We start from the raw sequence: 27,554 nt of genomic DNA, 5'->3' as shown, positions 1-27,554 counted from the left end.
GCTTGTCTGTATCTTATTTTAAAGGGATGTTTAAACATTACCATAGCAATCAGAGAGCGCTAGGGCAGTGGTTGAGAGTAGAGGAGTAAACTACCCCCCCACCGGGCCTCAGTAAAAGGCGTTGAGTGGTCCCCGGTGATAAAAAGGTTGGGGACCACTGTTCTGGGGCACAAACAGACAGACCAGCATCAGTCCTGTGAGTCTGGAAAGTGCTGGAAGATCTAAATAAAGAATATTTACAACCTGAAACTGTAAATGGTGAACAAGTAAATGGCTGGAGAGACATGGGAACTCTAGTGACTTTTTTCAAGCTTGGCCTGACAAATAAAAAACAGTATACAAAATCTTATTAAGGTCAAGACTGCTGTGCACAGATAGACCTCCTCTTAGGGTTGCCAGGTTCCATGTGAGGCTCTCGACCCCAGTGGTCCCCAACCTTTTTATCACTGGGGATCGGTCAACGCTTGACAATTTTACTGAGGCCCGGGGGGGGGGGGTAGTCTTTTGCCGAGGGACGTCGCTGCCACCGCCTGAGCCCTGCTCCACTTGCTTTCCCGCTGGCGCCCCTGACTTCCCGCTGTCCACTGGGGGGCTCTTGCCAGCAGCAGCTGTGCAGTGCCATGCCGAGGGGGAGCCTCAGCCATGGCGGCCACCAGAGAGCATCAAAGATGAGCAGCAGCCAGAGAGGAGGACGAGGAGGAGCCACGGCCCGGTACTGACTGAGCCACGGACCGGCACCGGTCCCCGGACCGGGGATTGGGGACCACTGCTCTACCCTATCTCTGTCACGCTATGGGGAGAGGAAGGGAAGACGACTGGAAACTGCTTTGAGACACCTGAGGCCTGCTGGCTCACTGCAGCCTATTCCCAGTTCTTTCAGATCTCTCACAGCCCCACTTCCCTTGTAGGTCGTTTATTGAGGGGAGACGAAAGGAAAAGGTGTTTGTGAGACTCCTTTGGGTAGTAAACAACAGGGTACAAAAAAAAAACAGTTCTGCTTCTTCTAATGAGCAACCATGAAAGAAGCATGTGGGCAGATAACATTTTATCAACAGTGAAAAAATTGAGACAGAAGGAGCAGGGTGGACATCTGTGTACTGTGACTACCCCATGTGTATTAGGGCAGGGGGACATTTCAATGTATGTGATCTAATTCACACAAGAAGGGAAATGATACAGAACTGGGAGGAATTGGTTGCCATGTAATCTCCCCCTAAGAAGAGTGTCCAGTCTGATTTTCCTTTCACATATCTGAAGACATGGCTCTGGAAAACTCATCTGTAACCACTATGCCATAATTCCCAAAGGTCAGTCCTCTCCCACACTCAATGAACATTCCAAACCACAGGTTCTTGACACCTATGTCTCCACATCCATGCCCTCATTTGTCACCACACCACCACAACCTCCCACACAACACACACATTTAACCCCATGCCCTTACAGACTAAACAACTCCTTCCCTTCCTCTTCCCACCGCCAAGCTCTAGCACCCGTTGTATTCCTGGATACAATGGGCTTTGCCCCTAGTTACTCATAATTACCTACTGATAAAATCATGGTGTTTTAGTCAAAAGATTATAAAGGATATAGAATATTAAAAAAAAGATTACCAGTCCAATACTGGCAGCATCTACCCAATGTTGACAGTTCAGCAACCTGATGTAGCAGGCAGAAGTGCTGTGGCTCAAAACACATGATTGGTATGCAGGAAGCCTCAAATTCAATCTCTAGCTTCTTGAGCAGCTTACAGCGTAAGGCATTTATCTGCCCAAGACCCCGGAAAGCCACAGATAGACAGAACAGACAATATTGAGCTAAATAACACAGAGCTAATCAGGCCAGTGGTCTAACTTGCTCTGAGGCAGTGGTCCCCAACCCCCGGGCCGGAGACCGGTACCGGTCGGTACCGGTCCGCGGCTCCTCCTTATCCTCTTCCCCGGCTGCTGCCTCGAGGGCCGCCCTGCCACGGTGCCACCGGCTCACCTTTGGTGCTTTCCAGCGGCCACCATGGGGCTGGGGCTCCCCCTCGGCATCTGCTGCTGGCAGCATCCCCCAGCGGGCGGTGGGAAGTCAGGCCGCCAGCGGGAAACAAGTGGAGCAGGGGCTCAGGTGGCAACGTCCCTCGGCAAAAGACTACCCCCCCGGGCCTCAGTAAAATAGTCAAGCATTGACCGGTCCGCAGTGATAAAAAGGTTGAGTAACCACTGCTCTAAGGCATCTTCATATGTTCACAATGCTATTTAACTAGACAACTGTATCTGGAATTTTTCTACAAGTATACCAGATGCTCTACTGTATAATGCAGTTTATAGTTACTTAAGTCGTCCACTATTAATTCTTTCAAAAAGAGCAAGTTCCTAACAGTTGTGGCTGCAGGGAGAACATTCAGAAACAGGGCTCTAAGCTTCAACCAGTCAGCTGACAAGACCTTTCACGTGATTAAACTGTAGGGGCCAATTTTCATCAGTGAGGATAATACTTTAGGGTAAATTGTATATTTAAAAGCCATTCGAGTTCTGGTGAGTTACTATAATATGAAATTTTTAAAAAAATAAAGAATGACCTTTCCTTCTAACAATGAGAGTCAGCTTTTGTTCACTGAACTGCTAACAACTTTAATATTTCATAGAATTTTGGTAACAATTAATCTGTTTAAATGCAAATTACACATACACTTTTCAACTGGTTGTCAGCCCTTAGATAAAAACAGTGCACTTAATGACCACATATGGGGATCCAGGAAAGAGATTTGTCACAGGGAATTCAATTCAGCTCCTACTCCCCTGTCATTTCCATGCTAACATTCCTGATGTCCTATTCCTTATTTGCTGGTATTATTGAACTTTATTTGCTCAAATACTTACAAATCTACACTGCTTCTGCCTGAAACTAACAAATGTTTTGTCACTAATCAAACTTACTCAGTTTGCCTGCGTTCTATTTGGCTTAATTTGCATACATCTATTTTGCTACTCATATTGATTGCTGCAAAATGTTGCCTTTCAGGATAGATAGTTTAGACTTGAATATGGGTTCTCTCAATGTTGTGGATTAGTCTAAAAATACAAACGACAGCTTGCTTGCACCCAACTGCTCACATAAATAGGAATTTATAACAGTGTGGAGTAAAAAAGGAGACATTAACTTCCTTACCCAGAAGCCTGAAAAACTACATTGTACTAAAGCCATTCAGCACATCAACACTCACTCATATAACCTATATTTCTTTTCTTCATCTCAGGTAACATATGAAGAACAGTGCTAGGTCTTCCAGCTGTTGAATAGGTTGGTAAGGCATATGTGCTGAGATGTCCAAGGAATAACTACTGGACAGTGCTGCAGCTTTTCCTTGGCGCTACAGACCTTGTTCTGCCTTCTGGTGCTCTCTCTCTTCCCTATTTCATTATTACCTTGAACTGGCATGACATAACAATAATTTCAAGAATGGGGTCCTTGCCATCTGGGTATATCTACAGGTGCATCACTCACAAAGACAGAGAATAAAATGCTGGAAATTCTTTGGGGGGAAATGCCAGCCCTCCTAAGGTCCTACTACATTATTATTTGATGACAGCCATGAGAAAAGAACAAACAGTCTTGCAAGGCAAGAAGCGTGGATGCAGCCCTTATTTAACATATATGTATCACTGTGCTATAGCAATCATTTGCAACTGGAGTTCTTGGTCCACATAGGGAATCCAATTGCAAATGTTTGCTACAGAACAATACCCAATGATATACGGATGCAACCAAGGGGATTAAGAGACAAAGACCAATTAAGGGATTATAATTGATATAAACAACAATGAAAAAGACATTAAGTAAACAACAGTGATACTACCACTCCTCTCTACTAATTCAAAATATCAGGGCAAAATACAAATACCACTCCTGGCTGGTAGTTAAGTAATAGCCTCCCCCCTTCCTTTCCCCATGTGTTTTAAAGACCTTTCTCAAGGGGCATAAGAGCACTGTTGCTCACTTGAAGCATCTGATAAGATGGTCTGAGCCTGACATTTACAAAGGTAGACTTCTGGGGAGGCACTCTGTGAGGATTAATGTGGGATTAGCCTCTCCAGTCACACTACCTAAAATGCTACAAATGGCAAAGGATAAAAGTTCTTTTCTTGTGTGATAATAATTCTAAAAAGCACAGAGACAGATGCTGTCTTCCCTCAAGAAGGAAAGATGGATGGGTGAAAGTCAAGTGCATCAATTAGAAGCTTTTTAAGCACCTTGTATTTGCCTACAATATATTTTTCTTACCCTAGTATTTTAATGATTTTTAGAGTCTGTCTTTCAAAATCCTACACATCATCTTCTCACAGATGTCCAAATACAGACTGATGGTTGGCTGGAAGTTGATACTTTGCTTCCCAACTCCTGCCATGCACCTCTGCCACACAGATTCACCTACAGTCCCATCTTCATATTCCCCCTTTGGCACAGAACTTTCCCTCAAGTTCTGAATGAGAAGTTTCACACGCCAGCACACACTGCCTGGAGCCAGTAATAGCTCGTATAGCTGTCAGCGAACTGATAAGAGCCGAAATTACTCCACAGAGTCCTCTTTAAAGGAGAGCCAAAAGCACCACATTAAATACAAAGGGGGAGTGGGGAGGTCACAGCAACCAGTCACTCATGCTGGTTTAATGTGGCATTAAAACAAATAAATTATTTACTCCTGCAAACGTCTCAGTTGACCTGGAGACTGAAGCCTGCTTAAAAGGTCAGAGTTGAAACACTTGGAACAAAAGCAGAATTGCTGCCACTGCAGTGCCTGTGATGTGCGGCTTCTGAATGCAGATGTCACTAAGGCACCCATCCCACCCGTTTGTTATTTGATAGCATTTTTAAAAAGAAACAAAAATACTTTGGGAGTCATCTGGAATTTTTTGCTGTAATTTTGCAACAAAATACGGAAGAAACCCTGAGTCTTTTTTGCTCATTTTCTAATAAAAATTTTAATAGGATTTCAGAAGGCCAAGGTTTACCAGCATTGGGCACATTCCACTAGGAATATCTATGGCAAAAGAATGAATGAATTTAAGAAACTGTTTGTCTCCAATACAGTTTGCACATTAGCACCTAGTGAATTGTTTCCATTTCCTTAAGGGATTTTCACAACCAAAGCTTTAAATACTTTCAGCCATCACAATATATTAAAACTGATACTCCAAAGACTCAAAACAATTACTGGCTATATCAGTACCAGCACATGTACCATAGTCTAATACTGAAACAGAATACTTGTCTATCAAGATCAGTAGCGTTTACTCAGACTGGCCAACATTCTCCAAAGACTTAGGTAAAGGTCTTTCACTTTCTTACTACCTAATTCCAGAACTAGTCCATCCATTAACCACACATAGGCCTGGGGCATCACAGGTGGAGGGGTGCCCAAACCAGCCCTGTTGCTGCCCCATTATGCCGCCCCTGCTCAGCAGGAGCCGGTGCCTTACTCCATTAGTGGATGGGGTGGGCCCCTTTCTCCTCCCACCGCCCCCACTGGAAGGGATCGATGCCATGGGCCTTTTCCAGGACTGTTACACCTACCCAGTCTTCTTCTGTTGGAAAGTGTGTTACTGAACAAGCCACAGTCTCTGGTGAAAGGGAGAGGCATGTGTGGGGGCAGAGTGACAGCAGCTACTCTACAGCAGTGGTCCCCAACCTTTTTTTGGCTGGGAACCGGTAAGGCGACGGCCACGCCCGCGCATCGCGCATGCGTGGCCATGCCCGCGCATGCACACATGTGCGCTGTGCAATCAAAATCGTGCATGCGCGAAAGTGCCGCGCATGTGCAATTTCGGCCACACAGCGCGCATGTGCGCATGCGTGGCCGGGCTGCGGATGTGAGATGCGCGGCGTGGCCCTTATTCCCTCTCCCCCCCTCCCGCAGTAAGAAGTTTTATACTGCGCAGGTTGGGGACCACTGCTCTACAGAGCAGGATAGGCCAGGCAGTGACCAAAGCTGGGTGAATTTGGACCAGTCACAGTTCTCTCAGGGCTCTCTCAGCCTCACAAGGTGCCGGTTGAGGGGAGAGAAAGCATAGGCAATTACAAGCCACTTTGAGACTTCTTTGGATAATAAAAATTGGAGTACAAAGAATCAGCTCTTCTTCAAAGCACAGGATTCTTTTAACAGGAGAATCCGGAGATTGTGCCGGGGACCATCTACGCAAAACAGATATTCTACCAACTGAATCATAGACATAGGCCTTCACCCAGAATAGAGACTGTTTTTCAGAACATGCACTACTTTTCAGCAAGTCAACCCCTTGTAATTGAGTTAGACTGATTTGCAATATAAGAACAAAAACAAGAGACTAATAACATATTGCGTGCAGACTTGTTCTTCCCAGGAAGAGAACCTATTTGAAGCAGAGGTTAGAAGAGAGGACACTTAATCTTTTCCCTATCTGCTGCTTTGGTAATCCAAACTGGTATCCCTCCCAATGCCTTCTCCCTTCCTACGTGCATACTGGGTTACAAATATATATTTGAAATGGCAAACAAACACTGCGAATCCTGCCGAGGGAATAGCAGTTTAGAGTAGGTGTGATTTGGAGTGGGAACCTTTCTTGGCATATACACTCAAAAACACCTCTTTCCATAGAAGGAGGGAAGAGTGACCTTGAATATCAGTTACACATATTTGCACATCAGGTGCAGCTAGTCCTTTAAGCATGGGAGTAAATTATGAGAGCCTCTAACTCAGTGGTTCTCAACCTTTTCTTCACCGCAACCCCAACTTCGGTGCTAAAGCCCAGCGGGGACCCAGCCAGAGGAGCTGCCAACTAGTGCTGCAGAGGTGCTTCCACCGCCCCCCCCCCCCAGCCATGGCCATGGGCGACCTCCCACAAGAGGTGACTGAAGGGGGGTGAGGGCCCTGCCCAGGGGAGGGGGCTGCTGCTGCCACCTCCACCGCCACCACATTGCTTGCTGTCCTGCGTTTTGCTCCCTTGGCTCACTGCTTCTCTCCTTTAACCATGGGGAGTTTCGCGGCAGCCCTGCTGCAGAGCAGGTTGATGCTTGATGGAGTTGGGCGGGATGGGGCGACTTTGGACCTGCGGGGGGAGGGGTGGCTTTCTTGCCAGCTCTGAAAGAGCTGAGCAAAGCGTTTCGGTTCATTCCTCGGCAAGCACCGGCGCGACCCTCCAGGCAGGCTGGGCAGCTGCAGAAGGACCCAGTGGGGCACTGGAAACATATGTGCGCACGTATGGGCACAACAATCAAAGTGCCGTGGAGGCAGCCATTGTTATGGCTCTGCCGCCTCCGCCGGCTGCCAGGCACCACCTCCGCCACCACTACCCGTCTCATAGAACAGAGTTGGAAGGGGCCACACAGGCCATCTAATCCAACCCCCTGCTCAATGCAGGATCAGCCCAAAGCATCCTAAAGCATCCAAGAAAAATGTGTATCCAACCTTTGCTTGAAGACTGCCAGTGAGGGGGAGCTCATCACCTCCTTAGGCAGCCTATTCCACTGCTGAACTACTCTGACTGTTAAATTTTTTCCCCTGATATCTAGCCTATATCGTTGTACTTGTAGTTTAAACCCATTACTGCGTGTCCTTTCCTCTGCAGCCAATGGGAACAGTATCCTGCCCTCCTCCAAATAACAACCTTTCAAATACTTAAAGAGGGCTATCACGTCCCCTCTCAGCCTCCTTTTCTCCAGGCTGAACATTCCCAAGTCCCTCAGCCTATCTTCACTGGGTTTGGTCCCTTGGACCCAGATCATCCTCGTCGCTCTCCTCTGTACCCTTTCAATTTTATCTACATCCTTCTTGAAGTGAGGCCTCTACCCGCCTCCACATACTGCCATCTGCCACCACAGCGGCAGGCAACCCCAAATGGGTCCCAACCCCAAGGTTGAGAACTACTGCTCTAACTGAAGTAATCTTCTTTAAAATACAGATAAACAGGAATAGTTAACTTCAAAAGTAGAAAAGGTGAACAGTGGTCCTAGAGATACAGAATTCAAGAAGCAAAGTACTGTGATGAATTCTGTCCTTCTCATTCTGTTATTTATGTGTACATTCACAGCCTTTTAATCCAGACTTTAAGAACTTGTTGTAATTCACTGCTCATTTGTAACTCCGAGATCTGATGAACAAAGCAAGAACTCTGTGGACTTTCTACCCATACTAAGTAGTGTCTGGATTTCAGGGTCCATGAAGGTCTAATGTGAGGGTGGGCTGTTTAAGAAGAATGCTTACTAGGTGGCTGCTCAGAAATCAGGCTGGCAACAGAGCTGCTTCACAGACATGGGGTGGTCTCTGAAATCCATGTGTTCGGCCAGCGTGATATCAGTTTCATAAGTTCAGCTGGCTCACATCTCTTCCAAGTGGCAAGTCTGTTGGGGTTAGATAAAGCCAGAAGAAAACTCTGGTTTCTGTAAAACAAAAAGGAGGGGCTCTGGAAAAAAAATGGGGACATTCTCTCTAAGCACACATGGCCACCATATTTTTATTCTTTTAAGGCATGACTGTATGGGATTTAAGCATGAACACAAATCAGCTTCCAGGATTAGGAGTCAGAGATGTGTCAAGATTCAGGTGGGGTTGGGGGCTTTGGGTAACAAAAAGTTTAGCATGCTTGATTATAAAAAGTTTAGAATGCTGGGATTGCCCAAGGTCTCAGTGAAAGCCAGAGACAGCAAAGAAAAGGAGGGCGGGTAGAAGAAAACTAAAGCCTCCCAATTTCTAGGTTTTGATTAAACCAGAAAATACCATGGCTCCTTGCCTCTGATTTATATATCATATGTTTCCCTGGCAGTTCTACAAACTAAGACCATGTTGAATAAAGTTTGCTTTCATAATATACAATATCTTTTCCTGGGGGCTAAAGTAACACATGAAAACACATATTGTACATTTATTATAACAGCAGCAAATTAATACATAAAGACAATGCAGAGCATTTTCTTCTCTCACTAGCAGAAACGTACAAAATTAATTTCCTAGCTTCCACATACTACAAACCTATGCAATTTATTTTTCTTTTTTTAACGTTTCAGTTGGAGGCCTTGGACTTCCAAAACAGCTTTTAAAAATCTAAAAAGCAATCATACACAAATAGATGCAAAGAAGTCAGAAAACCATTTCTATTGTATAGCTAAAGATGTACTTGGCATGTTAGCAACAAAAACATGAAACTTCCAGTTGGGACATTTTAGAATGCAGAGTGCCTTTTCTGATTAGCTGTCTCACTTGAAGTAAAGCATTTTACAGCAACAAATAAACAGCCATTTTAACACTTTTGTAAAATATTCTGCACATGTGCACACGCCACCACTGACCCCGCCATATTTGGGGTCGCGACGTAAGAGTGGTTGAAAACTGCTGCTCTATATCCAGAAATCACTTGTGTATCATGCCTTTTGCTTTAGTTAGATATTTTGCCTCTTCTGAGATTCATTATAGAGAATTTAGTGGACAAGGAGTTTTATCTAACCAAATTTCAGGGGGAGGGGAAATCAGCTGTAAAATGGCCATGGTGAAGCAGCTTTAATATACTTCATGAAGATGGCAGGATTTATTTATTTATTTATTTATTTATTTATTTATTTATTTATTTATTTATTTATTTATTTATTTATTTATTTATTTATTTATTTATTTATTTATTTATTTATTTATTGCCCGCCGCTCCCCAAAGGCTCGTGGCAGGTTACAATCATTTGTTAAAATCCCAATAAAACCCCACAAAACAGAGAACAATCCCTTACATAGAACCAGATAAGATAAAAATATCAGACCTGGCAGTAAAAGTCATCTTAAATGTTATAACAATACCCTAATACCATCTTAAGGGGGAGGGGGAGGAGGAAGGGGGCAGAGATGGAATTCGCTACCTCCGCTTCTATTGGGAGGGGCCCTGATCTACCTCCTGGCTGCCCAGCCTCATCCATAGACCTGGAGGAACAGCTCCATTTTGCAGGCCCTGCAGAATGTTGAAAGCTCCCACAGGGCCCGCAGCTTCTCTGGGAGCTCATTCCACCAGGTCAGGGCCAGGACCGAAAAGGCCCTGGTCTTGATCCAGGTAGAAGCCAGGTGCACTTTCCTGGGGCTGAGAATCACCAAAAGATTCACGCCCACAGAGTGTAAGACCTTGTGGGGGGCATAGGGCAACAGACGGTCCCTCAAGTATATGGGGTCCAGAACGCGTATGGCCTTAAAGGTCAAAACCTTGAACCAGATCCGGAACAGGACTGGCAACCAATGCAGCTGCCTCAGCACAGGCTGGACATGGGCCCTCCATGGTGTTCCGGTAAGGACCCTAGCAGCTGCATTTTGGACCAGCTGTAATTTCTGGATCAAGCCCAAAGGCAGGCCTGAGTAGAGAGAGTTACAGAAATCTATTTTGGAGGTGACTGTCGCATGGATCACTGTGGCCAGGTGTTCAAGAGATAGGTAGGGCGCTAGCAGCTGAGCATGGCGAAGGTGATAAAATGCCTAGCCAGCTACTCTTTTGACCTGAGCCTTCAGAGTTAATGAGGCATCAATAGTCACTCTCAGATTCCTAGTTTTGAGGCATGATCTTAAGTTGCGTCCCTGCTAGGTTGGGGAGGCATGCTTCCTGATCTACCCCCCTATACCCAACCACAGGACCTCCATCTTAGAGGCGTTGAGTTTCAGGTGACTCTGCTCGAGCAATTCAGCAACTACTTCCAAACATCTGGTGAATGGATCCAGGAGTAGTCTGGGCAGCTGTCCATGAGGATATAGAGCTGGGTATCATCAGCATACTGATGGCAACCCAGCCCAAAACTTCACACCAGCTGGGCCAGAGGGCACATAAAAATGTTAAAAAGTATGGGAGAGAGTGCCACGCCCTGAGGGACCCCACAAGGGAGCCGATAAGGGCACAATAACTCATCCCCCACAGCAACACCCTGGATCCAGTTGTGGAGAACAGAGCATATCCAACTAAGAGCTGTGCCCCGTATCTCTGTCCAAGTGAGGTGGTGTGCCAGCAGTTCATGGTCAACCACATCAAATGCGGCTGACAGGTCTAATAGAACTAGCATGGCCGATCCACCTTGATCCAGCTGACATCGGAGATCATCTAACAAGGCAACCAACACTGTCTCCACCTCGTGGTCAGGACGGAAGCCAGATTGATAAGGATTGAGAGCCAAAGTTTCATCCAGAAATGCCAGGAGCTGGTCTGCTGCAGCCCTTTCAACTGTTTTTTTTTTAAGAAGAAGGCAAACCACCACCTCTTTAAGCAGCTCAGGGAACTCTCCAGTCTGTAGGGAGCAGTTGATAATATCCCTGAGCTGGTCACCTATCTACTCACTGCCCCCTTTAAGGAGCCAGGACAGACAGGGATCAAGAGGACAAGTGGTAGCTCTCACCTTCCCTAGTAAACTGTCCTCCTGGGATAAAGAGAGCCACCTGAAGTCATCAAACGTCACCTCCGAAGGTGGCCAATGGGCCTCCAGTTAATTTACTGTTCCAATTTTAGCAGGAAGGTCATGGTGGAGCAACAAGACTTTATCCGCAATATAGCTCGCTAATGCCTCACAGCCAAAACATACCACTCCATGCTTTCAATTGTGTCAACAAATCATGATTTTTCGGGGGGGGGGGGGGTTGCTGGTTTGATGGGGAAAATATCATTGGATATTAAGTTCTGACAGGGACAGGATTGCTATTTGAAATCTGTATCAATGTTATGTAAACATGCCTGGTATGGTGTTGGAAGGCAAAAGGAAACACTAGTAAAATGGTATTCTTGAGTACACATGGCATCAGCAATGCCACAGAAATATACAGCCACTAGAAACAAAGAAAAAAAATTAATTCATTCAAATCAAGTACTGGTTCTGCATATGAACTGTAACTGAAAACATTAACTATTAGTTAAATATTAAACAACTGCTATGTTATAAAAAACAGAAACAAAGGAAAAATAGAAAAGGAAAAGCAAGCTATACTGTTAAGCATTAACAATCTTGAAAGTAGCTAGAATGCTTTGTATAATGCCATATACCAGATGTTTATGGAGAGCCACTGTTCAGCCACCCCTGCCATATACCATATACCATCTTCAGAACCATTTAGGCAGGGTAGAAATTCACTAAATAAGCAAAAGGGGGATATTGCAAAAGATCAAATTGCAGTAGACAGGTGATGTTGGGGGAATCACACTCAAACTGTATGACAGCAATATAATACTCAATCCCCTTTCCTCCCCACATTTTAGTACCAGGGCTCCTACCAGCCACAAGCTAATGTATAAGCTTTGATGGAGTTTCAGCTTGGAACTCTTCACAGTTTCCATTAAATATGATAATGTTCCCCTTTGCTCCTTGGCAGTCTTGAAGCTTTACACCCTGGTGATTTTGTTTAATCATGGGTGCTTGCACAATATCACAGAGGTCCATGCCTTTTGGACAGGCAAAAATGAACCGAAAGCGCAGAGAACGAAAATATGCAGAATCAACTCAAGCACCCTCTTCTCACCCCCATCCCCTTCACATCAGAGATAAAACAAGTATGTTTTTAACCTTTGTGTCAAGGGCCATCTTTAACCCATCACTTCATTGTGAAATAGCTGCATAGCCAAAAAACAAAAGGAAGAAAAAAGCTAACAGCTGTTGAGCAGGTGGTGGTTTACTTCAGGCAAGCTTAAGGCTGTGAATCCACAGACTTGCTTTGCTATTCAGTATCTATGCTGGAGGCCGTTTTCTGAATGTACAATTCCTACAACAATTACATTGTCATATCAACACTGGAGAAATTCCAAAGATGGAATGAGTCCACTGGACTCAGACTTTGTTCTGCTGCTTCAGACCAACACGGCTGCCCCACCATTAAGATAAGGATCAAATTATAAACAGGGCTGGCAATACATGCAATGTAAGTGTGTTCTATTTACGGCATGCACATGAGACTTTACAACAATCAGTGGCAATATGTGGAAGGCCATGTTGTATTTTTTTCCCTTGTACATTTGTTTTAATACAGAGGACCAAGCAGCTTAAAATTGGAACCTTGCTGCTTTGATCATCGCATATTTTCAGCCAAATTTAGCAAACTATACACTCCCTGAGAGCCAGCATGGTGTAGTGGTTAACAGTGGCAGACTCTCATCTGGAGAACTAGGTTTGATTCCCCACTCCTCCACATGCAGCCAGTTGGGTGACCTTGGGCCAGTCTCAGTTCTACTAGAGTTGTTACAGAACAGATCTCTTATAGCCTTCTCAGCCCCACTTACCTCACAGGGTGCCTGTTGTGGGGAGAGCAATGAGAAGTTGTTTGTGGAGGCATGGGGAATCAAACGGAGATTAGAGTATGCAGTTCCTTCAGGTAGTGAAAAGTGGGATATAAACACCTTAGCTCTTCTTTCTATATACTAGAAGAACTGATTATGGATTAAAGCTTGTCGCCTCATAAGCAGTTCTTCTCATGCTAGAGACTGAATAGAAGCAAAATTATTAATGCCAATCAAATAATTTTTAGTTATACAGTTGGTTTGAGAGCCAGATAATTATATTCATTTAAATCTTCATGATGCTAGTGAAAAAACCTCAGAAAACTGAGAATGAAAATATTTCTCTTATGTCCTGAGAAAACAGGACAAGAATCAATAGTTTTGTAAGGAAATCGGTTATTTAACTACATTTCCTAACTAAAAAGGCAGCAGCAATATAAACAGACTATGGAGAGAGACTGGAAGGATTCACAAAAAAGCCAGATATGCATTTGTCAAGGGTTTTCGGTGTGGGATAGCCCTACTTGGAATTGGGGAATTGATTAGATGAACCACTGAAGCCCTTCCAACTCTACGATTCCAGAGCACTGACAGATGTGGCTCTAATTTCATCCCTACATCTTTACCAGATGTTGCATCCCCTATGGGCCAGAAGGGAATAAGAGGGAGCCACACTTACAAACCTACAGAAATTGGAACAGGTTTTAGATTATAATTGATGCTATTATGGTTACTACCTACAATATGTCCACCACAAGCAAGGGACCAGTTTTTTTGTTGAAACCAGCAGCCTTCCATGTGTAGAAAAAAGTCAATAATGCTAATATGAAGAGCTAAATTGGATATCAGTAAACATACAGCAAAGTCATGCATTTGTTGTTATAAATGTCACAGTTTAATCACATTGGAGTATTAAACCATTTTGTTTCATCCAGCAAAAAGGCTAAGAAAAATCAGCATGATTCGAGGGCACAGAGACCTCTTCTGGCTGCTTGACATATTAGTAAACTCTCACAGCACTAGAAAAATGTCAGTAGAGTCAAAGAAAATGCACATGGAAGTAACATGAAATAAAAGTGATCCAGGTAGCTCTCACAGAATCCAACAGTACACTAGATTTTCCTGCACTACTTCAGGTCAAGAAAATTTACATATAAAAAATCAATTCATTTCAATAAACTGTTTTTGTATTCAATTAAGAAGTTTCCTGATATTTATGTTTTATTTCATAGTTGGTGGATTAGTTGTGTTGTTACGATCAAATTTCTTCTTCTCTCACAAGGTTTGGTACAGATAAACTGATCATATCACAATTCAAATAGTTTAAGGACATGTACATGGAGACATGCATTTAGGGAAATGCTCTCCTGCTTCAGGAATCTGGATTACATAATCTGAAAACTACTATCCAAGACCACCATGTTTCCATTTGGTAGTGTACAAGCATTAATAGATCTCTGTTAACTTCAGAAATGTACCTATGGAATGCATTATTGCTAAGCACACAGATCTTAATTCAGATCACCCACAGCAAACAAAACAATGCTACACTGGCCATGAGATGGTTTTATTTAAAGCTCTGTTCATGACACTGTTATACTGAAACTGTCAAGCCTGAGGTTGTTTACAGCATCTGTAAGTAGAACTGTATGTGCTCGGTATTATAGAAAAAATTAAGTTCTGCATTCTGTAACTTACATGAACCCTAAGAACACAGAAAAAGATTATTGTTCTGGTTAAGAGTGACTGAAGAGGAGAGGCATACTCTATTCTTTAGCATGTAACAGCTGACTGCGAAACCTTGCTTTCTGTTTCTTGGGAAAACCTCTTAAATTCTGCATCTGTACAAAATCACAATTCACAAAGAACTTGGAACCTCTCAAGAAATGCAACTAATGCATGTCATACTAAGTTCCTAACAGTGAAGTGCTAAATAAAGTGGAAGTCAAGGGCTTAGAAGGGTATAATTCCATTTATGATTTCAGTGATCCCTGCTAATTCAATACTTTAGAGGAAAGCCAGAAGGGCAGAAAGCCTTAACCACAAAAGATTTGCAGGAGTTTGGACATCTGCCCTTTATCATGTGCAGCGACAACTACAAACCAACCCCAATAAGTTCAACTTAAAAAATGCAATGGCCAAAGATCCAAATTGACAAGGAACCTTAAATAACCTCTCTTATTTTGATCATGCTTATCATTTCCAGAAAGTAAAGATCTAACCCACGTTAGTTCCAAAGTTACTTGGGCCAAATTCCATTAACTTCTATAAGATTGAAGCTCCATGTGATGTTGGATGCAGATGATAATCTCAATTATACAAATTCAGCAGTCTCGACCATCATGAACTAGAGGCCTAAAATTTCAGTGTATCCACTCTATACAATTCAGTAAGAGACAATATTCTGCACATGTCCCTGAACAAATGTCCAAACTGAAATTTAAATATGAGAAAATAAATGCTACTATCTCATTTGGCCAATTTCACAATGGCCAATTATTAAAATGTATTTGGCTCCACAGATAATGGACTAACTCCAAAGAACTGCAAGCACAGCAAGGCTTGTAAAATGGATCTTTCCTCCTTACATTGCAGCCATTTAAGTTCCCTCCGCACCCCAAACTCAGCTTCCAAGAATCAAAGGTCCCTCGCAGTAGTAAGGGGCTTGAATTGGCCATCTGAAACAGAGGGGTGGAAAAAAATCTTCCGCCCATCCCTCCTCTGCCAATGGGTATGCTGGCAGAACGGCAAGTTTGGATCTGGCCTCTACTTTAAGGAGTCTCAAAGCAGTGAGCAACAGCCACCTTGTGAGGTAGGTGAGGCTGAGAGGGTTCTGAGAGAACTGTGACTTGGCCATGGTCAACCCAGCAGGCTTTCTGTGGAGTCACGGGGAATCAAACCCAGATTAGAATCTGCTGCTCTTAACCATTATACCAGGGGTAGTCAAACTGCGGCCCTCCAGATGTCCATGGACTACAATTCCCAGAAGCCCCCTGCCAGCATTTGCTGGCAGGGGGCTCCTGGGAATTGTAGTCCATGGACATCTGGAGGGCCACAGTTTGACTACCCCTGCATTATACACTGGTTTTGCAATATATGACCTCTAATCAGTTCATTCTACCTGTCTCTGCATCTCTTCGATTTGTCGTTGGGGTATGCTTTGCAGGATGTTGTACATATCAGACATCTTTTCTTCAGGCATCACTACAGAAGCTCTAAGGTAGGAACACAAAACAGGAAACAAGCAGAATTTTAGAAAATGCTGCACAAGAAAATTTTGTTGATTTATTTATATTCCCAGCCCTCCTTGGGCATCAATGTGTTTCAGAGAAAGACAAACAAGCTTCCAAATTCGCTAATTCATTAGTTAAGTTAAATTATACCACTTTTTCATGGAGTCAGTCTGATAAATCTAACCTGGGGCTGATGAAATGGACAGTGAATTACGTAAGTCAAATGGTAATAGCTGGTCAAAGGCCATCCTCTTCACACATTTTCCAACACCATATAAATATAACACTTCGTGCACACCATACATAGCATGAACGCAATTCAGTAGTCTTACTAGTTTGCTCAGTGACAACCTTGCACACCCACACAGGATATAAACAACACACTGAAAACTATAGAAAATCTACCTTTTCCAGTCCAGAACTTCAGAGAAAGGCAGAATATAAGAGTCAGCTATGACAACAGGGATACATCCAGCCTGAAGAACATCACTCAGCACAGCTTGACCTAAACGGGCACCACGCAAAACCACACAAAATGTAGCTTCCTGTTAAGAAACAACATCAAAAGTAGACTAAGTAAAGAAATGTATTTCTGTAATGTACACAGCTCCTTTCCTTATTCTGGTGACATTCACCTTGCATAAGCGTTAGTTCATCTGTCATTATCATAATCATTTATTTATTTAAATCGATTAGATAATTTTATGCCACATCTCCAGGGAGTATTAACTGAAACCACACATTAAAAACCCAGCCAGAGCATAAAAACATACATCAATGACTTTAACAGTTATGTGTTTAGTGTTAAAAGATAAATCCCTTCATTGAAAGTCTGAGTAAACTGAAGTGTTTTAGTTTGGTCCTAAGAGAGAGAGGTTCCAGGAAAGCCACAAGGATACAGGCATTCCATAGTCAAGGTGCTACTACTGAAAAAGCTCTGTCCCTGTTGCCAGGACCCCTGCCATCTTTAAAACCCATATATAGATTATGCACGCCTTACAGAACCTCTACACAGAGGGGTTTCTCCATATTTCAGTGCCTGTAGTCTAGAGGTTCTCTGATGCTATCGCAATAAGATCTGCCACAAAGTTCTAGGAGCCTCCTTATTGTCCTTGCTGAGACTCTTACTACACAGTAGTGGGTAATAATGACCTGGAAGTCTTTCTCCTTTAAAGCTCTCCCCGCCCCAGTGATCCCAGGCATTATGGGCCTGGTGTGGGACACAGTGGCGACTATGGCTATCTGGCTTGTGTATCATCTGCCTAATGCAGGCTTTCTCTACCCGAGTTTTGCTAAAACCCTAGGGTTTATTGATGGCCGAGGAAGGGTTTTCCTGAATAGGTGGGAGTTAATTTTTAATTTTTTGAAAAATTGTTAAACATTTATCAGATGATATGATCATATATGGTCATGTTAACCACCCCTACCCTCCCCAAATGGCCAATGATGGGCCTGGAGGAGGTGGGAAGGGGAGGGCCCCCAGGTAGGCGTATAAACAGTGATGCTTACCAACAATATCCTGCATGATCTTGCCACGCAGTAATGGGTTTAAACTACAAGTACAACGATATAGGCTAGATATCAGGAAAAAAATTTTCACAGAGTAGTTCAGCAGTGGAATAGGCTGCCTAAGGAGGTGGTGAGCTCCCCCTCACTGGCAGTCTTCAAGCAAAGGTTGGATACACACTTTTCTTGGATGCTTTAGGATGCTTTGGGCTGATCCTGCGTTGAGCAGGGGGTTGGACTAGATGGCCTGTATGGCCCCTTCCAACTCTATGATTCTATGATTTTATCATCTCCGTCAGGCGTGTCAATTGGCATCTTAGCTGTTGGCATCCAACCTAGCCACAGTGATCCATACAACAGTCACCTCTAGACTAGATTACTGTAACTCATTCTATGCAGAGATTCTCTTCAAGCTCTGGAAACTTCAACTGGCCCAAAATGAAGCACCATGGGTCCTAACTGGGACCCAATGGAGAGCACATACAACTAGTGCTCTTCCAGCTGCACTGGCTCCAGATTGAGGACCAGATCAAATTCAAGGTTTTGGTTATCATCTTTAAAGTCCTAAATAGTCTAGGACCATCAGATCTGTGAGACTGCCTTTCCCTCTGTCCTCCTGAGAGCGCTGTGGTAAAGCAAGCAAAATCTACTGATGGCCCTAAGAGATAAAACTGGTCTTAACCAGGGCCAGGGCCTTTTCAGCCTGCTGGAACACTATGACTAACAAGATCAGATACCTGCGGAACCTTAAAGTATTCTGGAGGGTCTGCAAGACGGAGCTGTTAAGACCTATGGTTGCCAAGGATTACTATTAAGATCTGCTCCCCATCAATTGACACCAAGATTGCCATCCCTCATGCCCCAGAAACAGGAGATGTTTCAGATGGAACAAGCATTATTTATTTTAAATTAGTTTAACCATAATTTTATTGAAATTTTATAATTTTATGTTTGTGAGCTGCTCTGAGCCATAGGGAAGAGCAGCATATAAATGAAAACAATTGTAAGAATATAAATCTTTATTCTTGTATATCTTGTAATAAAAGAACTAATCAGCCTGCAAAGCAAAGCACTTCTGCCAAGCATTTGATTGGGGCCAATGAGCAGCAGAACACCAAATAGACCCTCCTCCACAGAAGTTCCATCCTAGAACCGAGACAGGAACAAAGTTAATCTAACGACAGACTGGGGGCTAGAGTGCATAAGAATTTTTAAAGATTTTAAATGTTATTTGTTTTCTGAATGGTTGTAAAACTCCTCAAGATGGCTAATCAAATCAATACAATTTAAATAAATAAATATTGCAGCTGGAATTCCAGAACAAATTCATGCATTGCCATAATCACAGGAAAAAAAATAAGAATGTTTTAGAATCCTACTGGCGACTGGAGATCTTTCTCCCATGTCCACCCCACAAAGGTGCTATTTTAAGGTGGGGTAGTTGTTTTTAAGCCGCTGTATTACATTATATATTATATATATTATATGATTTGAAGTAGTACTTTTGAAGTAGTACTAGAAGATGTGAGTGACTTTTTTCAGATGGAACTAACTGACTTGCAAGCCAGTAATCATCTCAGAGACATTTACAAAGAAAATAGTGTTAAGATTTCTATTCTGGTCTACCTGGTAATATAGATCTACGCCCCCCCCCCCGGGATTTGGGATTGGGACCTGAAGTAAACATCATCAGGACCTCCTCTCCACCCGCCAGTAGTGGGAGGGGGGGAAGTTGAGTTGCCGATCTTCGCCATGCTGGTAATGTTTGTAATGTTATTAATTGTCTTTTAATGGGGTTTTAATGGGGATTTTAGGATGCTGTATTAGAAATAAATCTAATAATAATAAATCTAATAATACTAATACTAATAATAATAATAATTATTATTATTTATCAACCTCAAGAAATTTACTGCAGGCTTGGTCACAGTCTGGCATTACATACATCTGTGAACAAACTTTCTTCAAAATGAGAATTGTGACAATCAAGATTTACAGATGAACATTTACATGACATTTTAAGGCTGTCTTTCACAAACCCTGATTTGGACATTAATACCTTGGCTAAAAGAAAATAGCCATCATACTGACTAGGTAAGCATGCATAGCTAAGATAAAAGGATTCCACAATAAAATATTGTTCCAAAATGGATTGTATTCAAGTAACATTTTTTCATTGACCTCTGACGTTTACTTTTGATCTACTTAGGTAGGTTAAGAATTCTGTTACATTTTGATTGCTTCAAGATGTGGCCCTCTTTAGGCATTGCACAGTTGAATGCAGTCCCCAATGTGCCAGAGAATTGGGGACCCCTGCCCTATAGGATAGAATGAGCACTGCATCTCTCCACAATGCAATATGTCAGAATACTTGAAATCATGGCATTGTCTTAAATTAGCATATGCATTAAAAAAATTAACCGAAACAGCAAAAAAAAAAAAAACTACCCTTGAACATTCCCTGATAGGATTTAGTAGCACGTGGAAAATCCAGATAGTTTTCCTAGGGGTAAGGAAGGAAAGAGGGATTTAGGGAAAGTAAAGTAGCCCAGATGTGGATGCATATGCTCATCTGCTCAACCATCTTTCCTGTCTAGACACAAGTTACTATAAATACTTCTACTCATATCGTCACTGTTATCAGCCAGACATTCCAAAAAGGAAAATAGGGTTTTGTGAGGAAAATAATTTCAACTATCTCTACATGTAACAATTTTTTTTTTACAATTCAGTCTGCACAAGACAATGAAACAAAAAGGAAAGAGCAATCATCTGGCAGGACATTTGGACTCAGGAGAGCCCTTCCCTTCACTCCTCAGCATGGAATTTTAAAGATCTTTCTCGTAAAACAATTGGGATATTTACATAATAATGTACTTCTTCATAATTCTGCTGCTTTCCCCTCCTGGGTGGTATTTCAGAGACTGTTAGCTGACAGCCAGAGGAGGAGTGTAGCAATTACAAGTAGAATTTTCTATTCATGTTGATCCATGCTGCATCTCTGCTTTGCAGATTGGAGAGCAGCAAGAGACAGATTTAATATTCAGCTGCCTCAAAGAAAAATCTCAGATAGTGATTAAGCTTCATTATCATCATCTCCCAAGATGTACAGGAATGAAATCTAGCTTAACGGCTCCATTTATCTTGCCTTTCCAGGAAATGAAATATTATTTGCGTGTAACTATAAATTCTTCAATGGTAAACTGTCCATTCATGTTTGTAAAACCAGTAAACTCCATGCCCATCTTCAGGAAACTCCCCCAGGAATAAATGCAGGCACAAAACAGTAGAGAACAAAAAGTTAAAAATAACAACAATGTACAAAGAGATAATTCCAGTACAAAAAGATAATTCCAGTAGAATATGTATTGCAGCAGCCTCTGCTTCTTCAGATATCTGAGGGGGTAGGGCCATTAGAGAAGGAAGGGTGGACAAAACTGTTGAATGGACAGACCTTGTCTCCAACAAAACTGGCTACAGCGCAAATTGTCTGAAAACAAGTTTGAGCTCCACAGATTCCTACAATTAGAGGAAACCTTAATGCAGCACTGTTGAATACTGTTGAATACTGCTAGATAAATGGTATAGTTTAGATTTCAGTAATGTTCCTGGGTTTATTGCTCTGTGTCCCTAAGTCTGAACTGCCTTAGGGCAGCCAAGAAATTAATTTGATGGGAAAGATGGAGAGGCAGGAAAAAAACATGTATTTTGACTGTAGCTGAAAATTACGTACACCTCTCTCTCAAGGCTGTATTTAGAAAGAACTAGTTGGCATATACATAATTTTTAAAACTAATGTTATAAGATTGTGCCCTTACTTTGAATCCATCTCTATTTCTTAATTCTTAGGTCTTCCATTTCATATAGACTCAAGCCCAGTAGCACCTGAAAGACCAACAAGATTCTCAAGGTATAAGCTTTTGAGAATCAATGCTCCTTTTGTCAGATGATATCTGACCAAGAGAGCACTGATGCATGAAACCATACTCCAAAAATCTTGTTGTTCTCTGAGGTGCTACTGGACTCAAACCTAGCTGCAATATTGCAGACCAACATATCTATCCTCTGAAACCTATTTCATATAAAATATTTACTGGTTCTGAACTTTCAGAATAAGAGAACATAAAAATTTCTAGATACAATCAATCAGAAAAAAACAAAAAAAAGCTGCAAGAACCCGATTCACACGTTAAGATCTATGTGAAAACATCAAACAAGGCCGAGCAAGGTAAAGTTTAAAGAGCCTGCACAGCTACTCTCCCATCAGGTGAGTGGCTAGGTAGGCTCTTCCCTCTTTGTGTAGCCCTCTGATGCTGCAGAGAGGTTTCTGTGAGGGAGGCAATGGGAAGGCAGCTGACTGGCTTCTCTCACCTCTCTTCTCCCTCAGCCAGCATCCCTGTCCAGTCCAGCCAGCTCTGCAAGGGAGGCAGTGTGAGGGCAGCAGACTGGGCCTCATTTGCTCTCTCGACTTGGTCTCTCTACCCTGCCCCACAAATGGCCTCCATTTCCTCTAGGCTCCCAATGGAGCCCTCTGCACTCCCTGCCTTGTCCTTTGCTCCTTCTTTCCTCTCCCTTCTGTTTCCTTCTATCCGTCCGGCCTTCCTTCCCCTCAGAACATCACTACTCCTCCTTCCCACCTCCCCTGAGAATTCCATGACACTTCCTCAATGGCTTTCCATTGCATTTGCAATGGAAATACAGCAATGTACAGCAATGCTATATCTTGTAAAGAACAGAACTTGCTTGCATGCCTTGCACAAATGGAAAAACATTTTGGGCAATATTCTGTTTAACTTACCTTAAGTACCTAACATGAGTGGTTTTTCCACACATTTGTTTGCACAAGGGCCCTAGCACATTTGGAAAACTTGCTAGATATGTTCACCTGAAACAGGCTTGCCCATCAACTGCTTGCTAAAAACCCAGTAAGCTCCTCATCTGGAAATTGATGAGGTGTCCATTTTTACCCTGTTAATCCGCACATATTGTTGAAGATCAAGTTCCGGAGAGAAGCTATATGAAAATCTCCCATCTACAGATCAAATTTTAGATGTTTGATGGTTATAGTGATGACAGTGGGAAACACTGACTCATGAGAGCATCCTTTGAGCATGTTTCAGTCAGCCAATCTGTGTAGCCATTAGCCTTGAGTCATGAAAGTCAGAGTAACAAGGCAGTCATTACTGTTGGCTTGTATGTGGGGAATTCAGGCTTAAATTCTCACTATATCATGAAGAGCTGCTTTTTTAACCCCGCTTTTTACTACCTGAAGGAGTCTCAAAGTGGCTTACAATCACATACCATTCCTTTCCCCCCAACAGACCCTGTGAGGCAGGTGAGGTTGAGAGAGCTCTGAGAGAACTATGACTGGCCCAAGGTCATCCCAATGTCTGCATGTGGGAGAGTGGGGAATCAAACTCGGTTCTCCAGTCTACCACAATTAACCAATATATCACAGACTGCTTTTGGAAAGGCATGCTTCTCCCATAAATCCTACTCAACTGGGTTGGCATGAAGGTGCAGTCAGGTAACTTCTTTAGGGTCATTCTGAGTGGCCATTTTGGGAGTTTTTGATATGTATTTGCTTTCCAAGTTAGGTAGTAACACATGGCATGGCATCAAAGAGCTTCCTGCAGCTGACAGAAAATATAGTTCTGAAATCTTCAACATGTGCAAATTGTATAATACAACTTAGAGTATAATGTATAACATGTTCACTGAATTCTTTATGTGTGGATGCACAAATCTAGACAACTTACCTGAAGTACCTGAGGATAATCAAAAACCTGATTCTTGTAGCAACGTTTACGGATAAAAGGGATTCCCTCTGAGAGGTTGGTACATTTGTCCAGGATCAACACAGATTCCATATTCTCAGATTGAAGAGCCTCCAATTCAGAACGATATTCAGGATGAAGTGCCATTTGAGAAGACAGGAGGAAGTACCTGCGAGGACTGAAAGGTATTATAGTAATAAATGGACAAATCCATCCAATAATAATACATTTTTATTATATTGTCCTTCACTGATTGACTCGGGGTGGTAACAACAGTCTTAAAAAAACAAACAAACAAATCAATGGAAGCATTAAAACAATGAACTGCCTCCAGTATCCTGATGTTTATACCTGGCCTCCACCATAGGCCTTGCAAAACAGCTCAGTTTTGCAGGCTCTCCGAGACTGTTTAAGGTCCTGGAAGGCCCTGATTTCCTCAGGCAGAACATTCCACCAGTCTGGGGCCAGGAACAAAAAAGCCCTAGCTCTATGCCAGTTTCTTTAGGGTCACAGACCCTGAGCAGATTTTGATTGCTCAATCATAGTACTCTTGGGGAAGTATAGGGGGAAAATGGTCCCACAGATACAAAGCTTCCAGACTTTTTAGGGCTTTGAATTTAAGAGTCAAAACTCTAGACCTCATTCAGTCTCTAAATTTAGTCTCCCAATGCAAGGACCCAAGCTGCTGCATTGTGAACTAGTTGGAGTTTCTGAAAGCTTCAAGGGCAGTCCTGTGTATAGCAAATTACAGAAATCTAGTCTGGAGGTGACAGTTGCCTGGATCCAGTGGCTAGGTCGAATGTCCTCACTAAATAACATCAACGAGCTTCCACTTTAGGCTACTGCAGATCTAGTGTTTGCTAAGCTCGCAGGCACATTGCTACTCATTTTTCCCCATCCCTCAACATTTTGGGATGTTACCAAAGTGGAAACAATTATGTATTATACACAGACTCCTGCAGGAATTCAGAAATGAGTTGTATCAGTGGTCCCCAACCTTTTTATCACCGGGGACCAGTCAACACTTGACAATTTTGCTGAGGCCCGGGAGGGGGGTAGTCTTTTGCTGCCGCCCAAGCCCCTGCTCCACTTGCTTTTCTGCCAGCGCAGTTGCGCAGTGCCACGCCGAGGAGGAGCCCCAGCCATGGAGGCTGCTGGAGAGCACCAAAGGTGAACTGGCAGCAGAGTGGCAGGGCAGCCCCCCAAGGCAGCTGCTGGGGAGGAGGATGAGGAGGAGCCGCGGCCCGGTACCCACTGATCTACGGACCGGCACCGGTCCCCGGACCGGGGGTTGGGGACCACTGAGTTGTATGACTAACTAGCAGTATTAATAGTAGGTAAATGGGGAAAAGAGCAGTCTGAACAGTGGATATCCTAATCCTAAATAAGTATAGGTAAGACAAGCCTAATGCTTCACTGGGGTAGCCAGGAGTTAGTTGAACAACATTCATTGGGATTTGCCTTGAAGTAAGCACAAACATGGCTACGATGTTATGATCCTTATTTGAAATAAGTGCCACTGAAATAAATGGTATTTTCCCCAGTAAATATTGAAAAGCCAGTCTTTAAAATTGGGACTGGAAGGCACTGTGGTGACACATATTTTACAAATAATCCTTACATTTTACTTAAAAGGACTTCTGTTTTAAGCTAACTTCCTACATGATTGCTTCACTGGATTAACTTGTTCTGAGTATTCAGTATGAAAAATTATGTAGCAGGAGAGACAGCATACGTTATGTTTCTTTCTGATGAACAGTGTTGGGCTAACAAAGTAGATATGCAGTAAACGTTCCCAAATCATACACCTCCTACGCAACACAATGTTGCTTCTAGTGCTGGAAAAAGCAAACTCTGTACCAGAGCACAAGCAAAGAATGGTTACAAGAATGTCACATAATGTATGTGAATAGCATGCAAAAGGAAAATTCAACCTCTGACCTCACTGAGTTTTCAAAGTTTCAAAAGCCATGTTGTAGCTTAAATTACACAGAAGTATTCTGAAAAGTCACATGGTTGTCTTACAGAGTTCAGCTGATTACCTTATTTAGAGTCAGGAAGGGGAGGCCTGTGGTTGGATAGTCCAGCTCTTTGCCAAGTAGTAGGACTTTTGATTTTATACCCTGCTTTTCACTGCCGAAAGGTATCCCAAAGTAACTTACAATCGCTTTCCCTTCCTCTCCCCACAACAGACACCCTGTAAGGTAGGTGAGAACTCTGACAGGACTGTTTGGTCAGAACAGCTCTATCTTGGCTGTGACAAGCCCAAGGTCACCCAGCTGGCTGCATGTGAATGAAAGGGGAATCAAACCTGGCTCACCAGTCGCTCTTAACCACTACACCATGCAGGCTCTACTCAGACTGCATATGGTTCTACAAGGACCCAAGCAGACATCATTCCCAGTCCTGCTACCTCTGGCGCTGTGCAAGACTGAACCTGCATGCAAAGCATGTGTTCTAACACTACACCGAGTCCTCCACATAAGGAGTTTGGATAAATTTTATACCATTCATATCTTCCAAAGTGTGCGAGACAGAATCAAGAGAACATCTATAATTTTAGAGAATAGCATTCTCAATCATTTCATTAAAAATAACCTAAATAACCATACAAATAAAAATGTCATTAAAAATAAAACTGCAATTAAAATCTCACCTTCCCCAGTGGCAAATAAGTGCCAGAAATAACATTGTCCTGAACTGTGGCACATGACTGAAACCATTAATTTAAAAATATCCTGCAATTCAATGCTGCCAATGATTAAAAGAGATCAGCTTTGGACATAAATATGTATATTTAGAAGAACAGTAAGCCAAACAGAATTTTATTATTATTTGTTTCATTCATAATACAAACATCAGAGTAGAAAATCCTTATTATAACCTGCCCTGAGATATTGGCAATAGGCTTAGATAAGCAATAAAAAAACATTGTTTTATGTTGAGTTTTTCAAATGAAAAAAGAAAGCCAGTAGATGGCACTCTACTACTAAGGTTTATCATCTACCACAGCGTTCTAAACTTTTTTTACTATTGAGAAACCCCTGAAACGCCCTACAGGCTTCAAGAAACCCAGAAGTGGCATGCTCTTGCAGAATATGGTGGGAAAGTATATCTGTGTACACCGTCACCCTGGGCCCCTCCCCCTTCCCACCCCTTTCAGGCTCATCACTGGCCATTTTGGGATGGGTGTGTAGCCAACATGACCATATCATATCAGCTAATAAATGTTTAAATTTTTTAAAAAATATATAAAAATTAACTCCCACCTATTCAGGAAATCCTTCCCGGACTGCCATGAAATCCCAGGGTTTCACAAAACCCTGGTTGATAAAGCCTGGTCTACAGCTTCCCATTTATTAAACCAACTCAAAAAACATTCTAACACAAGGCTTTTTCCACTGTATTGTTACTATGAAATTTTATCAGGGTAACTGTATTGGTCTATTTTTGAAAAGCAAGTCTTATAGCAACTTCAGGGCTAACGAAGTTTCAGAATGAGCTTTCATGAACTAGAGTCTATTTCATTACATCTAGAACAGTGGTCCCCAACAATGGTGTCGGGCCGCAAGAGCCTCGGCAGCGGGCCACGGCCTCCTCTCCCCACCCCCCCCCCGCAGCGAGAAGCTCGCCAGGCCGTGAGCAAATCAGCCACCAAAGCAGCTGATTAGCTAGCAGCCCGGCAAGTTTCTTGCTGTGGGAGGGGGGGAGAGGGAAGCGCGGCTGCCGGCACGCCAGCGGTGCAAATGCACATGTGCAGCAGTTTCGCGCATGCATGCTTGCACAGAGCTGCCCCGCACGTGCGCGTT

General features: G+C 42.9%; 1 protein-coding gene across 1 annotated transcript in view; it reads right to left on the bottom strand.

Moving 5' to 3' along the window:
* Window positions 1-27,554, bottom strand: part of EXT2 (exostosin glycosyltransferase 2) — a 111,299-nt gene that overhangs the window by 65,615 nt on the left and 18,130 nt on the right. The window contains exons 5-7 of the mRNA XM_077322239.1: window positions 23,728-23,923; window positions 16,868-17,007; window positions 16,351-16,444 (exon numbers count right to left, since the gene is read on the bottom strand). Coding sequence (XP_077178354.1) covers window positions 16,351-16,444; window positions 16,868-17,007; window positions 23,728-23,923 — 430 coding nt within the window. The remainder of the gene's footprint in view (window positions 1-16,350; window positions 16,445-16,867; window positions 17,008-23,727; window positions 23,924-27,554) is intronic.

Source organism: Paroedura picta, chromosome 2, assembly GCF_049243985.1.
Source record: "Paroedura picta isolate Pp20150507F chromosome 2, Ppicta_v3.0, whole genome shotgun sequence".
In the NCBI taxonomy this organism is placed as follows: domain Eukaryota; kingdom Metazoa; phylum Chordata; class Lepidosauria; order Squamata; family Gekkonidae; genus Paroedura; species Paroedura picta.
Note: the sequence above shows the minus strand (reverse complement) of the source record. Positions and strands in the feature narration are given on the sequence as shown.